General features: G+C 43.7%; 1 protein-coding gene across 2 annotated transcripts; it reads right to left on the minus strand.

Annotated features, from left to right (window-relative positions):
• Positions 1 to 3,872: 3,872 nt before the first annotated feature.
• LOC113024424 (uncharacterized) lies at positions 3,873 to 16,669 on the minus strand. Of its 2 annotated transcripts, none has more exons than XM_080303081.1 (20): positions 15,511 to 16,669; positions 14,978 to 15,077; positions 14,794 to 14,833; positions 12,326 to 12,367; positions 12,110 to 12,198; positions 11,895 to 11,991; positions 11,605 to 11,741; positions 11,313 to 11,485; positions 11,107 to 11,210; positions 10,619 to 11,013; positions 10,472 to 10,535; positions 10,279 to 10,336; positions 10,103 to 10,184; positions 9,691 to 10,017; positions 9,420 to 9,515; positions 7,669 to 9,283; positions 6,895 to 7,577; positions 6,707 to 6,777; positions 6,504 to 6,591; positions 3,873 to 5,893 (listed from the first exon to the last, which is right to left on the minus strand). In XM_080303081.1, the coding sequence occupies exons 1-20, from the start codon at positions 15,674 to 15,676 to the stop codon at positions 4,915 to 4,917; spliced, it is 5,406 nt and encodes a 1,801-aa protein (XP_080159207.1). In that variant the 5' UTR covers positions 15,677 to 16,669; the 3' UTR covers positions 3,873 to 4,914. The 2 variants fall into 2 exon arrangements, with proteins under 2 accessions (XP_080159207.1, XP_080159206.1); XM_080303080.1 differs by having other exon boundaries at positions 11,605 to 11,747.
• Between the last annotated feature and the right edge of the window lie 280 nt (positions 16,670 to 16,949).

The raw sequence follows: 16,949 nt of genomic DNA on the forward strand, positions 1-16,949 counted from the left end.
AATGCCCCGTTTACAAATAAATGATAAAAATGAGCTCCAAGTCTAAACTTACTTTTATTTTGAAAGACTGAAAGAGAAGCACTGCCCCCACTGTCAAAGAGTGACATTTTTATACATCGTCTCCCATTTTTTAGGACTCAGAAGTATTTCAACAAATTAATTTAATCAGGAATGAAATGATCATTTTTAATGCTTAGTGGAGAAACATTTGCAGGCAGTGACTAGTCTAGAACTCATGGACACCGTTAAACAATGGGTTTACTCCTTTACGATTTTTTGGCTGGGCCTTTACTGCAGCTTCACTTATGTACAGTGTACACTCGTTAGGTACACTCTGGCAGTCTTTGGTCCCTTCAGTACCAAAAAAAGTACCGTCATTTAAAAACCACCATCCACATGAGTATTGTTGGTGACCATGTTTATCCCTTTAAGACCACAGTGTACAGATGTTCTAATGGCTGCTTCCAGCAGGATAACACATCATGTCACACAAGCTCAGACCTTTTCAAAGAGGTAGCGCTCTGTAGGTAGAGTGTTCCCCCCATGTTGGAAGGTCGTGGATTCAAATTCACCAAACAACTACCCTGAGGTACCCTTGAGCAAAGTACCGTCTCTAAACACTGCTCCCTGGGCAGTGGATTGGTGCCCACTGCTTCACTGAGTGAATGGGTTAAATCAGGGGTGATTCTAGGATCAGAGCTTTGGGGGTGCTGAGCACCCAGAGAGCTGCCCATCCAGGCAAGGTAAACTTTACTCATCACGATGAGACGTCTTCCCCGTCTCTGTTAGTCCCTGCATCCCTAAATGCCTCCAGTTGTCCCGAGTTCCCTCTGACTGTCTAAATACTGAAACACTGATCCAACATTATCCTTTATTGATGGATCATTTGATCTTACACTTTTACCTGAATGTGGCTCCTTTTTTTGAAAAAACTTCCTCATATCCATTATGAACCTGGCTGTCTCTCTGTACACACACACACACACACACACACACACACACACACACACACACACACACACACACACACACACAACAGGAGTTATAAGGTTAATGGGCATCCAGTCAGTTAGCTAGTTAGTACCTTGGGTTCAATATCGGCACATGCACATATGACAATATAACCCGTTTCTCTCATTACATTTCAAACAGGACAGTGGTAACAACACCAGGCTACGGACAATGTTAAGTTTTAGATTTTAAATAGGCTGTATACATTTCAATGAGATCAACAGGACGGTCAAATGTTGCTGAATTTACTACAGAGCAAACATCCTCGGAAAACAAGTTTTCAACACTGCAGGTTACCTGGGTGTAATGTTTTTCAGCTAAAAAAGAAACATGGTGTGACTCCTACCTAACTATATAAAGAGTAACTGAAGGTTAAATGCAGCTAATATGTCCTGTTTTAAGCCAGGCACTTACACCTCCGCTGTGCTGCGTCTCAGCCACCATCGTTCTGGTAGCAAGAGCGCTAGAGCCAGAGCAGGGGAGAGCTGGAACAAACCATTTTGGGAGGGGGGGGGAGGTTATCTATACTTTTGTTGTTAAAATGTTCCATCTCAATTAAGTACTGTATACTTTTTATATTTTTAGTAGTGTGTCACACAAACAGCAAATATTTTCAAAAAAAGTAAGAAATCTTTGGGGGTGCTTCAGCAAAGCACCCCCAAAAAAACAAGTTTATTCATATAATTCTTGTATAAAAAAACAAGTTCACTTGTTTAAGATAATAATAATAATAATAATAATAATAATAATAAACCAGATCTCCTGTTGCACCAGGGATCTGGTGCAACAGGAGATTTACATCATGGATATCCAGCTGAGAAATTTGCAGCATCTGATTGATGCTGTGCCATGAATAATTAAGGTAGCTGTGAAAGAAAAAGCAGAACCAACCCAACATTAATGGGGTGTGCCTAATCAAATGGCCTCTGTTTTTCTCCAGAACAGAAGGCTCAAATGCATAACCTTCTTCCTGTAAGCCAACAGTGCTAACCACTGCACCACCCTGCAGAAATCCTAGAAATTATCTCTATGGACTTTTAAACTAGTGCGTACTTTTAAAACTCAATGTTGCACTTAAAAGGTGTTTATAACCCTCATTTGTGAAGTTGTGTGTAGCGCAAGATGACTAAAAAAAAAGAGAGAGAGAGGTGGCGCATCATTGTTGAAAGCCCACTCACCACAACAAGGGTGGGTCATGGGGTGGGTATCTTGGCCCGTGAGTGGGAACGTGGGACAAGGCATACTTGGCAAACAAGACAAACTCAGACGGGACAAAGCACAGATAGAAACTAATGCTAACACAATATATCCATTGTTAATTTTTATTTTTATTTTGTACTATTTTTAAGAATAGACAACAGCAACAAAACAAAAAGTACAACTTAAAATTCGATTACATGACTAACATTGTATATAAACACTGTTAATGTCTAATATTGAAATGAATCTCCAGTCATACAATTTATTAACTGTATAGACATAAGCCATGTTTTAATAGATTGTTTAGAAGCCTTCTAATTAAATCACTCAGTTTGCATTGTCAAAGAAAACATAAATCAAGATAATGAGATAGAAACTACATGAACTGATGTTGCTGGTAGTATGTGAATGCCAGAGCAGGGTATTCTTTAAAGATGCTAAGTAAACTAAGTTACTAAGTCGTTGGTGGGAAGAGTGCTGCAGCGCCACTTTAAAAAGAAACAAACAAAAAAACAGAAAATCCCACAATCTTAAACCTTTAGTCTAATCAAAATACCAGAGAAAGTGATATGATTTTATCGGAAAAACATAAACAACACAGGCTGTTGGATATAAAAAGCTAACGCAGCAAAGTGTGACCCTTGTGCCCTCTTGGGACACAAACTTCAATACAAAAGCAGTAAATTTAGTTCAGTGTAATGAGTAATATCAAAAACTAACCACCTAGTATCCATCCATCATCTTCTTCCACTAATCCGGGGACGGCTCCTAGGGACAGCAGCCTAAGCAGAGAAGTCCAGATCTCCCTCTCCCTAGCCAAGAGATATAATCTCTCTTGGGTCACCCCCGGCGGGACGTGCCCAGAACACCTAACCCAGGAGCCGCCCAAAGGCATCTTTATCAGATGTCCAAACCACCTGAAGTAGCTCCTTTCGATGTGGAGGAGTAGCAGCTCTACTCTGAGCCCCTGCCTAAGGGAGAGGCCAGCCACCCTTTGGACAAAGCTCATTTCTGCCACTTGTATCTGTGATCTGGTTCTTGTAGTCACTACCCAAAGCTCATGACCATAGGTGAGGGTAGGGACGTAGAGCAACCCGGAAATCAAGAGCTTCACTTTTTCACTCAGCTTTCTCTTCACCGTGATGGACTGGTACAGCATCCGCATCACTCAACCTGCAGCCTGCATTAGCTTAGGAAACAGTCTTAACTTAAACTGCAACTATCCATCAGGGCCCTGTTGATGGTCAGTACAGTTTACTGAACAAGTTTCAAACAATCACAATTTTGGAGTTGGCACCTTCTCCTCCTGCGAGTGGGCCTACTCAGCTGTCAATCATAACATTGCTACCCAATTAAAAACATGACTTTTTCAACCCAAATCAGCTATAAGAACTATGAATAACGACAGAAAGCATTCTTGGGAAAATTTAACTGAGGAGCACTGCCTTTATTTTGACTCTAGTCCCATCCACTAACATGGAGAGGGCAGTACTTATGAAACTATACTGCAGCCAGACAGCAGGTAGCCACAGAGACGCTTTGGCTTCATTTTTCTGGAGCTGTCAGGTCATCCATGTTTTCTACAGTCATTAGAAGCACATAAAGCAACTGAAATTTCAAACACCAAGAAACAAACAAAAAACACAACTTGGGGATTTTAATGAGGTCAAAACATTTTAATAAAAAAAAAAAATCTTTTGTAAGAAGTCTTGTCCTCCAATTTGTTCAACTTCCATCACATTTCACTTTCGCAACAGCACACACACATTCGCTCACTGACAATGTGCTAGCTACTAAACCTTTGGAACAGAAACATGCTGACTGATCTGTCAGTATTATAAACATCTTATACAATCCAGTGTAACATGAACGCATAAAAGTCTGCTTCAACTTCAAGGACCACATTAGTAATTTCTCATTTTAGCCCATTAATCACAAATTTCCAGAGTTTCATAATTTACCAGGTAGCAATCAGATTTTATGTCACGTTCAATAAGACAAATCAACCAGCATAACATTAACCTTACTTGGTTTGCCTGTTCAGAAATTTTCCGTTGCCTTTCTTGGAAATTATTCATCACAAAAAAAAAAGAGAGAAAAAAAAGAAGAAAAAATATACCGGCATGAACTGAACCAACAATTGCCAAAAAGGAAGAAAAAACAATGATAATAGCGTATACGATTTCATGGTTAATGAGCTAAAATGTGCTGGCAGCGTTCTCCAGAAAGACAGCCCTCAAAGGAGTGAAGAGTTTCACATTTAAGTCCTGAATAGCACACAGGGATGTGAGCAAAACAAACTGAGGAGAATTTATTACATAAAGCAAGAGTTAATCTATATTTACAAATGAATCAGAGGCAGATAATCTGCAGTTCCTCCTCTGCCAAAAAGAAATCACATCCCTGAGCACAGTTTGTGTTATTCATAGCATAGCAGTTCACGTCAGAGTCCTGCAGCTCTAGTTTGACCACAACAGCACAGCGTCGCTGCCCAGTTGTTCCCCGGCCCAGAGTCTGCAAAGACGTTCACATTGAATATTGAAGAGACCTCAGCTGCAGTCTTTCTGCATTACAGGAACAAGGGTACCGTGGAGAGCTGCAGAGACAGGAAGCATCAGAACAGCTGACATTTATCAGTTTCCTTGTAGCAGGATGCCAGTGTTAGCCGTTATCTTTACGTCCTAATCTCCTTGCAGCTTTGAGTTATGCCTCTGTTAATGCAGAGCCTTTCTCTCTGCCCTCTTCATCCTCCTCCCCATCTTTGTCTTTGTTCTTTTTGCGTTTCTTTTTCTTGTGCTTGTGCTTCTTGTGTTCTGCCTCTTTGTCCTGGCTGCTGCGTTTCTTGTGCTTTTTGTGCCTTTTAACTTTCTTGTGTTTCTTCTTCTTCTTGTCTGTCGTGGTGGTGGCTGAGCCGCTGTGGTTACTTGGGGTGGGGCTGTGGGAGCGCTGGCTGAGGGACAGACTGGCGCTGCCGCTTCGCCCTCTCTCAGGCTCAGAACCTTCGCCTTCGCTGTAGTCGGGCACGAAAGCTGCCTCGTCTGTCTCGCGGCCGAGGTCGGAGCACAAACGCTGTCTCCTGGGCTCGGGGGCCCGACTTTCCTCTCGCCCTCCTCCACCTCTGACTTCTGCTGCTCTCTCCTCCTTCCCTGGAGCTACTCGCCCTTCCTCTCTTCCTCCACCTCGCCGCTCCTCTTCTCTTGCAGAAGCTCTTCCTTCTTCTCTCACTCCTCTCCCCTCTTCCCTCACGATTTTAATTTTGGTTGATTTGTCCAAGTTTGTCTGGCCCGTCCTACCACCCTTACCCTCTTCCCTTGTGGCTCTTCCCTTCTTCTCCTCCTTCACTGCTCCTTTCCTCTCTTCTCTTGTAGCATCCCGGGTTTCAGTCCTAATAGGCTTAGGTGCTTCCTGCTGCAGCTCTCTACCTCGAGGCCTCTGCAGCACTGGGGAAGGCTCCTTGGTTACACTAAGCTCATTTTCCTGGCCTTCTTCGTCATCTTCCCTCTCCCACTTGGAGCGGGGAGGAGGCTGAATGAGCGGTTCCTCCCTGGCCGGGCTGAGCACCGGGCTCAAGCTCGGGCTGCGTGCACGGGTTTTTAGGGGGCTCGGTGGAGGCTGTTCTGCAGGTTTCGAAGGCAAAGTCTTCTGGTCTTTCTCCGAGTCCTGCTTTGTTTCATGAGACGACCTTTTGTAAGGAAAAACAAGTTTTTAGAAAAGCTTAAACATCTCAATACGAGCAGATACGACACCACAGTTTAGACAATAGTACAATTTTCTTTGGGAAACACTTTTCTATCAAACTTGAGCTGCAACAACAGTTTATACTTGCTTCACCTTAAATTAATTTTTATGTCCACAAAATTAAAAAAAAAATTGAATAACTATCAATAATTAGACCCTAATCCTAAGATATTTTGTGTCTAATGTATTTTTACAAAGAACAAAAACAAAAATTACACAACTACACAAGTCATGTAATTCAATGTGAGTTTCACTGTGCCACTGAACTCATTACTTTGCTTTGGCAACACTAAAATAATGAGTTTTCCTAGCCCTCCCAAATAAACAGCTTTAGACTGATTACGTTTTTCAAACTCCTCTTCTGTTGCTAATGAACCGCTGACAGAAACAGATAGAAACAATTTAAATTCTCGTGCCATCCTAATGGAAACAACTTAAAGATGCAAATATCAGACGCATAAAATGAAGAGTGGAACAAAGTAAATAAACTACATAACATTTTGAAGTGAAAATTAAAGGCTGTATAAGGAGAAAAAAAAAGAAAAGGCACTCACTTAGTGGAGCTTGTAATGTGGCCTGTCAGAGCCTTTCGGCTGATCCTGGGTTTGCTCTTTACAGCAGCCTCCTGAACGTCTTTGACCGCTTCCACGGAGGTGAGAGGAAAGAGGAAAGGTTCAATGAATGTGTAATTAGATAGCAAGACACAAAATCAAAGTTATCATTTCCTGCCATACACTCGACTCGTGCTTCAAATTACCTTCTCTGCGAGCAGCAGCTGGTTTCTCTCCAGAGGGAACGCTCCTCTCTGTTCTGTCCTTGGACGCACTCCTGGGTAATTAGAGAATATAATTACAACTATTAACAACTGTGTTTACAGACAGAACAAATGTATCATCGCGTCTTTCAGTCATGGATAAGGAGAAGCAGAAAAGCAAATGTAGTGACCTGTCAGGTTTAGCGGCTCTTTCTGAGCCCTCGCCCTTCTCCTTAGAAGATGCTCTTGGTTTCTCCTGATGGTCTGCCTGTCTCCTCGTGATGGCAGACTTCTCTCCGATCGTCATTTTATCCAGGCTGACAGATCTGCCTCCCCCGCTCGCGCCGCCTGAGTTTTTTCGTTCTGCCTTCGACGCCCTCTCACCCTCCGTGTCTCTCTCCGATGCAACCGCCACCTTTTGGGCGATTCTGTCCTTGTCTCGGTCTCTGTCAGACCCCTGACCTCTGTCTCTGTCTAAACCAGACCTCTCTCGCTCTCTGTCTGAACCAGACCTCTCTCGCTCTCTGTCTGAACCAGACCTCTCTCGCTCTCTGTCTGAACCAGACCTCTCTCGCTCTCTGTCCACTCCAGAGCTTCTGTCCTGCTCTCTGTCTGAGATGTGCTGCCCCTCTCCGCCACTGCCAGGTCTCTCTCTGGAGACTCCCCTCTCCGCAGATGCAGAGCGCTCTTTTCTTCTAGCTACTTCTGCTGCACTACTGTGCCGGTCTGCTTCAGAAATGCTTGTGCCAGCTGATCGCTCTGAGATTGAGGCGTTCTTTTCGTGACCAGATGAAGTTTCATCCAAGGCCGCTGCCTCAGTGCTGCCTCTTCTCCCCATATCTCTGTTCAACTTGATTATTCTTACTGGCTTAACCTGCAGATGCAAAAACAAAATGTTCAAACGGAGTTAAATTAGGGGAAATCAGTAGGAAAAATACGTTTAACAAAAGTTTCTGAGGACCTACCTGAAGGTCCATTAGAGGTCTGATGGCTGCTCGATCCGTTTCACCCCGGCCAAGCTCGCGGCTCCCTGGATGCGGAAGGATACCAGGCCTGTCAGAGGAAGGTGGGAGTCTGTGGAGTGGGGGCTGATGAGGCAAATGCGAGTGGGACATGATATCCACTCCACCTCCTAGGCCATCTATTCTCCTCAGCTTTCCGGGAGGAGGTCCAAGTAAAGAGCGACCCTCCTCTCCCATCCTCCTCCGGTTGTCCACTGGGGATGAAGGTCGGGGGAGGAGTGGGAGACCGTGTTGATGGGGGTGAGGAAGGAGACCACCGCCCTGTGGAAGATTTTTTCTTCCCCGCATGTCATGGCTGGATCGGGGGCTGTCATGAAGCGGGGGATGAGGCAGAGGTTGGTTATGGGAGGACTGTGGAGGGGTCTTCACAAGTGAAGGCCTCACAACGGAGCTCTTACCCTTTTCTTTTTTAGAGGTAGTCGAGTTGTGGGTGTCTTCTGGTTTGGCTTTAACACTCTTTAAAGGTTTAACAGCTGAGGAGGAAGAGGAAGATGATGAGGGGTCTTTCTTTTTTGCCAAAACTCCTTCTCCGGTCTTTTTCTTCATTTTGTCCGGCTTTACCTTGACCGGCTCCGTCTTTGCTTTAGGCTTTACTTTCTGAACTTTGTCCTTCTTCGTTTTTTCAGATTGAGTTTTTGATGCAGACTTGGTTGAAGATTTAACAGATGAAGCAGTGCTCTTAGAGGGCGGGGCTTTAGATGACGCAGTGTTAACAGCAGGCCTTGAAGAGATGGGAGGTGTTTTTGTGTGTGACGGTACATCGTCCATGGGTTCGTCTCTGACCGGAGTGGCATCGCCTCTGTCCACCGGCTGTTGCGACGCCTCTGGTTCTTCTCCAGCTTTCTTCTTTTTTATCTTCTTTGTTTTCAGGACTTTAGTGCTGGACTTTGTCCCTGACGAGGAAGAGGACGGGGGATGGTGAGGTGGACCAGCTCTCTCCTCTCTCCCTCTTCTCCCTCTCCCCTGGGGTGAGTAATCTCTGGATAAAGGGGACAATCTGTCCCTCTCTCTGTCTCTGCTGCCATGACCTCTGTGATGCAGTGAAGGGTGTTGGCTATCGTATTCTTTGTAGTATTTGTTGTACCAGTCTACATACTCCTTTTCCCACTGGCGCCTTTCCCTTTCAAAGCGCTCGGGGCCTGCGGGACTCGGACCCTTCAGTTCATATGGTGGTAGCTCGCGTGGAGGTAGCTTTCGTCCGCCAGGGCTGCGGCTCCGGTATGCCCCAGGGGAGCGAGATCGTGACCTAGACCTGTAAGGCCCTTCTGGCCCCTCCCAGCCTCCTCCCCGGTAGGAGGGAGGAGATCGTGGTGAGCCAGAGCGACGATACCCATAAGACCTCGAACGAGATCGGGACCTTGACCGTGAGCGTCCATAACTGCGTCCGTTACGTCTGGAATAAGGCGAGCGAGGATAGGACCTGCCATGGGATCGTGAACGAGAGCGGGATCGGCTCGGTGAATAAGAGTAAGACCTGGATCTGGATCTAGATCTTGACCTGGACCGAGAGCGCGAGTAAGGAGAGCGGCTAAATGGAGATCGACTGAATGACCTGGACCTGGAAGAAGAGAGTCGGGCAGGAAAAAGAAGGAATGAACAGAGTGAATGAAGGGTTGAAAGAAGGATTACGCAAAAATGCAACAAATGCCTTTAAAAGCTTTGTGCATAAACAAGTTTCGTTATGTAATAAATACCTGGAGTAAGATCGCTTTCTTCTCTTTGGTGCATTTCGGTATTTCATTAGCTCTTTGTGGAAGTCTTTAGTGAACTCATCCAGCTTGGAGGTAACCCTATGTAAACAAAATTAAACACTCAGAAACATTCCAGGTCATCTGTTGTGGTGAAACTCCAAAATAAAATAACTGTTCACAATTGCAATCCTGAGTTATGTCTGGTGCTACATGGTTTTCACATGTGCCACCACAGTCTGTCGTTAGACCCCTAAAACAAAAAGAACCCACTCACTTGTCCTGTCTGTGATGCCTTGGCCTGTAGAAGTCTTCCTTACAGAGAGGTGGCTGTGGGAGGGTGGGTGGAAGAGGGACTAGAGGGGGCTGGGTACCAGGGGGAACCCAGGGGGGGTTGAGAACTGTTGGTCCAGGGGGATAAACAGGCTGGGGCTGGTAACTCATAGCAGGAGGAGGAATAAGGCCAGGACCAGCACTGTATGGAGGAGGGTAAGCCTGAGGTGGAGGTGGATACAGGGCTGGAGATGGGTACACCTGAGGACTAGGTACAGGAGGTGGAGCTGTGTGCAGGCGACTGGAGGGGTGCTCTCCTCTACTTCGGTACCTGTAAAGATGTACACAAAAGACTTTACAGAACTGATGTTACATCACAAACACTTCACAGTTCATAGTGCATAAGCAAGATTTACCAGTGTCTGCCACCTCCGCCTGCTGCTGCTGGTGCTGCTACTGCTCCTACTCTGTGAGAGTGATTTGTCCGTGAATGGTGACCTAAAAGAGCAGCGAGCAGGCAGGCTGTTAGTTGCCAAATGTCTTCCCTTTAAGCTCATCAGATCTGCTTAAATGAATAAATTGATCTTCTGACCTGACTGATGAGATGGTCTTGTAGGTGGCAGTTGGCCAATCACTGGTAAAGTGTAGCTCTGTGGGAGAAATTATGGGGTTTTTTTAAAAAGAGAGAGAGAAAGAGAAAAAAGGTTAACATGATGAAAAACCTATGTTTTGGTGCTCTAACTAACATAACCTCGCAAACAAGTCACTATTCAGGAAGGACCCACCTGTGAGCCACTTTCTGAGGGTCCTGATGAATCAGTTGTCCCTTTAGGTTCTGGACGCGTCTCCCTGAAAAACAAATAGAGACAGTGTCTGGCAAGAAAGGCTTCTTTGAACTGAATTTTTCATGGAATATCTCAGTGTAAACTTACCCTGGTGGGGGTGGTTCACCCTGGTCGGTGGAGTTGGTCGAGTGCATAGGAGAACGGCGATCAACAGCCGGTGCAGGGACTGGCGAAGCTTCTTTTTCCTCGACAATAGAAGCAGCAGCAGGGGAAGGAGAAGCAGGCGGTGGAGTAGACGCAGCAGGTGGTGCAGGAGAAGGAATAGAAGGAGCAGGTGCAGTAGGTGGGGCCTGTGTTTGAGGGGCCGTGGTGGTTGGTACATTTGTAGGAGGTGGTTGAGTGACATTGGCCAGCAGCGGGTCCTGCTGTCTCGAGTGCAGAGGCCTGACCAGCTGTGGCCGCGGTGGAGGCGGAGCTGTGTGTTGGGCCTGCTTGCGCCCATGTTTGGTGTATCCTGTCTCATTCTTAAAGTTGTTTACAGCCTACATAAGAAGGCAAACACATAATCCAGCACTTACAAAAACAGTCAAATTAAACTAATACCACATCAGACTGCAAACGTTTGAAAGCACTACCTGTCGAAGAAACTTGTTGGCAATGAGATTATCAGGTGACACATCTGACTGTTTGCACGTGAAGCAGATGTGCTCCTCTGAGTCCAACAGGGCAGTCCTAATACCTGAAAACAGACGGATCTTATTTAGACAAAAGCTCACGCACACACACAAAAAAAAAAAATCACTTAAAATCTTTTTTTATCGTCTACATTTTGAGAACTCACAGTCATCGCAGTAGCTGTTTCCACAGCAAGGTATGACTACGGCATCTGTCATCAGGTCATTGCAGATCGGACACAGGAGCTCGTCAGGGATTGGATCGTTTTCATCCTCAGATGACGACTGTTCATGTGGAACAAATGGAGGGCGCTCCTTCTTTCCCTGTGCGTATGCTTCCCTGTTAACAAAACAAATGCACCAGCAAAATGGATAATTACCAACTAAGACATAACTTAATGTGCTATAAAGTGTATATGAAACGCCATGTGTAGGCGTATGTCAGTGATTGGCACGTACGCATCTATAGCAGGTATGGCGTATTCTCCTGTGCTGGTTAACATGGCTCCCTTGGCACCTGGCTCTGCTTTCACCATGAAGCTCTGTGGTATCCCCTTACTAATTCGTACTGGCTTGGGACCCTCCACACTTTTATCCTGAACCTCAAAATGTAAAAAGGCAAAAAAAGAAAACCCAAAACAACAAAAATTAACATTAACCAAAACATGACAGTTACTTTTTTAGACGTTACACAACAATGTTGTAAAATATAGCAACACAGACAAAGATCAAACAATACTGTTAATTACCATTAGCATGGGGCACTGTCGAATGTAGTGACCGGCCTTTCCACAACGAAAGCAGGTGTAGTGAGCAGGTGGAGGTCCGACTGCCTTCTTGGAGTAACTGGAGGCACAAGTTACAGAGTTAAACACACGCCCAGCTAGACAATGAATTGAAATACACATTACATGCTTCATTTTGAATTTAATTAGATGCTCAAGTGTGGCGATTGTATACTAACTGTATTGGATCATATTCGTGATTCGACTGAGTCATCATGGCTTTAATCTTGTCCTCCTCGGATGCATTTGCGTCAACCAGGTTAGCAGTCTAAAACATTGATTTAGAAGAGATATAAGAATCAGAACAATGTCAACCCCTCAAGAAAAAAACCAAAAAAAACAACCCATCTTTTTAGCTTTTCTGGCGTTACAGCAAGCATACACAGAAACAGTACCTTCGCAAGTTGGGCGAACGACAATGAAGGAGAAGAGTCCGTCTGCAGGAGAATCAGAGCACATATATTAAAAGGTATTAACATGATAGATTTTAGACACACTGGAAGACAAGAGCCCCGACAGTTCCCCACCACATCTGTGACCAATCCCTTAGAGCCTCCGTTTGTTTCTTCAAACAAAATTAGCACCTCTGTTTAGCCTCCAAAGTGCCTGACAAAGGTAATGCACGAGTAGCAATTAACAAAAGAAATAAAAAAAATCAACACGTGGATTACAAGTGGTGCGTGCCGTTTTAAGTCCAACTCCTCTAAATAGTCAGCAAATCTAGAAGGAAAAAAACTAATACTCTGAAAGCCTCTAAGCTTGTGTCTTTTCAGAGATTTTTTACATGGATGAGATCTTTGGGGGGGGAATAGAGTAAAATACAAATACCCAAAAAACACACAGCGATGTGATGCAAACTCCATACTGAATGTATTATCTACTGCCTTTGCAAAGCAACAAAAGTATTACAGCACCAAAAAAATTTAAATGAGATTGTGCGCTTTAGTCGCATGTTTAAGAACTCATGACGAGACAGAAAATTGTAAAAACATCTACTTTTGCTGTTCTTTAGCATATGCAAGTCTTCCGAGCCTTTAACTATGGTAATGTCCAAGAGCTTCTGCTTAAACACATCACGCCTCCTTAAGTATTTGGGGCTTATCAGCAAATACTACCAACACATCCCTCTAAATCCTATATCCAAAGCTTCTTCTGCAGTGGGTAGCAGAGGGCAATTTTCTCAAAGGAATACTTGACATTTAATTTAAGTATGCAGTTTCCCCTCACTAGGGCACAGTGATTTAAGCTTGTCAAACGAAGTTGTCACAAATATTCAAAACTCATCAAAAAGTTCAAGAATGCTTTCTGTAAACTAATGAGCTAGCAAGGAGCAGAGCCAACCTATTAAAAAAAAAAAAATGCAGACACAGGAAGCTGTCAAGTATGTAGAGCTGATAAGGCACAAGTGTAGAGATCTTTCTGTTGAGGGGGTGGGTGAAATAAAAAATGCCTGGTGGAAGGAAAATGAAGTAACCGCTGTTGTCACTTATTCTCTTAACCTGTTCCCTTTAACAGCCCTACAACACCACCAACGTCACGACAGAAAGCGGAGGAGGGATGGTTCTGTCAAGAGTGGACAAAGGGTCACATTTTACACCCACATAAAAAAATTTGATCTCTCTTCTTTTTTTAAGTAATAAAGGCTAAATGTTAGTAAACAAAAAAAGCCAGCAGGGTGGGATATCCATCATGATAAGCAGGCTCAGAGGAAACACTGGGTATTGCAGAAAGCTGTGGAGGGAACACACAGGGATCTGGTGCAAGCGGTTCTGACACTGAACCACTCAACAACTTTATTGACAGGGTCTGCAGCTTACAGCTTACAGGACACACTACACCAGCATACTTTGCACTGCAGCAACCATGGAAGGATATTTACTGATACTGTGTCTTAGCACAGTGTGGTCTAGCTTCGTAATGATCCCCCCCAAAAAACCACAGTTTTGTAAAAAACAAACAAAAAAACAAACAAAAACACACTTTGAACTGGTTTCCTTGCACAAGAGGCACTGAGGAATCTGGCTAGATTCAGTGTATCTCAGCACAGCAATGTAAATGCGAGCCTTCAAAGTTTAAGGGTTATGTGCAGTCCATATTCAGTGCAGAACAGAACATCTTCATGATTAAATTGTACAGGACAAAATAAATGACAGAAGTTTTGACTTAACAAAATATCTGAGAATGTGTATGTTTAGCAGGTTAAGCTCATAAAATGAATAAGAGTCAGTGGCAAATCTATTCCACTCATTATGTAAGATAAGTTTATATAAATTAATCACACTTTCCTTCTTTGGGTTTATAAACCACAGAAAATATTTTCACAGAAAATAAATGACAATGTATTATGATTACAAAAATACCATACTTCCTTTTACAAACCCCTTCAAAACATTTGCCTGGCATAAATCAGGCTACATAACCATTTCATTATGAAATACAGTCATTAACAGTTTAAATTGCTTGCCATGTTAATTATCAACAGTTTCAGTTCAGAGCATTACAAAAACATGGTGGCTAGTCTGTTGTTTCTCTTAGCGGCCTCATCTCATTCACACAGTGTACTTTTAATTTGTTCATTTCAAAATAAAAAAAAAGGCAGACAACCCGGGTTTTTAGAGAGAAACAACAAACTACTTTAACCTTAGTGACTCCAGGAAACCCTCAAAAAAAGACATCAAATAACACACAGAGGTCGAAAGCTCAACACAAATGTAGCCAACACACAGTGAACAGAAGATACAACTTTATCATTGTTGACAGGATGTTCTTGAGAAAGGTGACTAAAGCCAGAAAGAAGGGGGCGAGAGAGAGACAGAGGGGTGAGGAAGGAGAGTGTGTTGTTTTTGGGTTTTGTTTTACATACGGGTCTAGGAGGTCCCACCACAGCTGTGTCAGAACGATCTCTGCGGAAAACAGAAAAAAAGTAGTAAGCTACTGGCACAAAAGGAACAAACATAACCTAGAGATTTCTCTATCATTTAAAATCCACTGGTGACTACACTGTAATCATGACTCAGGCTGCAACGTTAGATTTTATGTATACATACACAATGAACGTCCTGCCAGCAGGTTTTACTCCACCAATCGGGGTGCGGCGGACGATCACAGACGAGTGTTTTGGGATGTGGGCTTCATCGTCTGTGTATTCTGTGAAACACCACACAGAACAGAAATCCAATGAGTTTACAAAATATTTATGAAATACAGAAAAATCCCAGTATTTACAGCTTATGCGATCCCAGGGCTTCAACTAAGGCTGAATAGCTGTGACAGTTAAAATAAGCACTAAATAATGACAAAGCCTTTATAAAAATAGACATTAAAAGCTCGTTCTCAAATATTAGATTGGAGGTTCAGTGTACATGAAACTGCTTGGGACAAATAAAGTAAATCCTAGAATGTCAAACTGTTTTAAAGAAATTATTAGAGGCATGTTGTAGATCCCAATGGATTTGTACATATTCTAGCCCTGTTTGTGTTTTCCCAGCAAAAGCCCTATACGTAGATATCATGCGCTGCCTCTTCCCAAAGTATCTGATTATGCTTCTCCCATAATGTAAAGAGTCAGCTCATGGCGTACCTTCTCGAGTCTGCGCATTGGTGATCTGCAGGTCGCAGTCTGTGGCCTTGAGCCGTTCCCGGGCCATAATCTGCCTTTTAAGCTCGCTGAGAGTGATATGCAGCCCATCGAAAGTGACTGTATTATAGTCCAGTTTGGAAGAAAACTTATAGTGAACACACGACATTTTTTTTGTTTTGTTTGGATTTCTCTCTCTCTTTTTTTTTTAAACAAGTCTAAGCACTTATCAAGTTAAGAACAAAGAAAAAAAAAAACACAGGCCTGGTATAACAAAATGAAAGCGTCAACACTGAACACAGGAGGCTAAATCTGGTGACTTTAATGGGTAAACCTTCTGTATTATTCGCTGAAACACTGGACAAAGAAAGGACTAATATGGGGAAAAGGTTGAGCTCGCAGATGACGACACAGTCATTATTACTGGAAATGAAAAATAATCGAGCAGCGAGGCCAAAGCGCCATGGAGCGGCGCCGTGTGCCTCTTCAGTTCTTTAAAGTCCAAGAAAATACAACAAGGTGCCACCAAATCCAAAAGAGTCCATGCAGCACAGTGTGAATATGTTACATGGGTAAATGAGGTCAAGTCCGTCGTGAATTGTCCTTGCTGGAAAACCCGGTCAGCCGCACTGCAGCTAGCAGCGGGCCTGGGGCTTCCCCAGTCCTCGCGGTAGTGTTTTGCCTTTTCGGTACAGTTTGTAATTTATAGAAACAAAACACCACCGAGCTCCACAAAAAGTCCACAAAACTGCGTGAAATGCTCCACGGCCAGTCCACAGGAGTCACACTACTGTTTAGACCCCTCCGAAAAGGTTAATCTTAAATCGAAATGTTCCGTGTAAATGTTAAGCTAATGTCAAGGCTAACATGCGACACCTCGAGATTAGCTAACGCAACTCAACACAACATGAAAGCAGGCCTAACAAAAGCTAACGGCTAACGCTGCTATTGCTGACAATGGTGTCACGCTAAACTTTGGGGCAAAAATCCACCGTCTGCAGTCAGGACGAAAAGGTTCCTCTTCACTCCACGGTTATGTCCCACCACAGAAAATAAAGTTTTGAATCCGGATGATTCTTCAGTGTAAATCCATTAAATCCATGTCGCTGATCCCAGACGATCGTCTCCTCGCTGTTTCATCAAAATGGCGCTGGACGGAACCGGATGTCGCCAGTGTCTGCTTCTTCTTTGAGGCAATGAAAAGTGGCAGCTGCGGCGTTGCATTTTACTGCCACCCTCAGCTTTTATTGCTCAAAAAAGTTAACTGAGTGAAACCCCACAATATCTGTGCACTAATCATTTAATTTTCGTAATATTGCGCTATTTCACAAGAGCCTGTCGTCTCAAGACACTTTATATTTTAAGATAAAGAAAGACACCAAAAATAATATATAAAACCCCAAAACAACAACAATCACACTACCCCCTATGAACAAACACTT

This window comes from Astatotilapia calliptera, chromosome 6, assembly GCF_964374335.1.
Source record: "Astatotilapia calliptera chromosome 6, fAstCal68.1, whole genome shotgun sequence".
NCBI classification, from domain to species: domain Eukaryota; kingdom Metazoa; phylum Chordata; class Actinopteri; order Cichliformes; family Cichlidae; genus Astatotilapia; species Astatotilapia calliptera.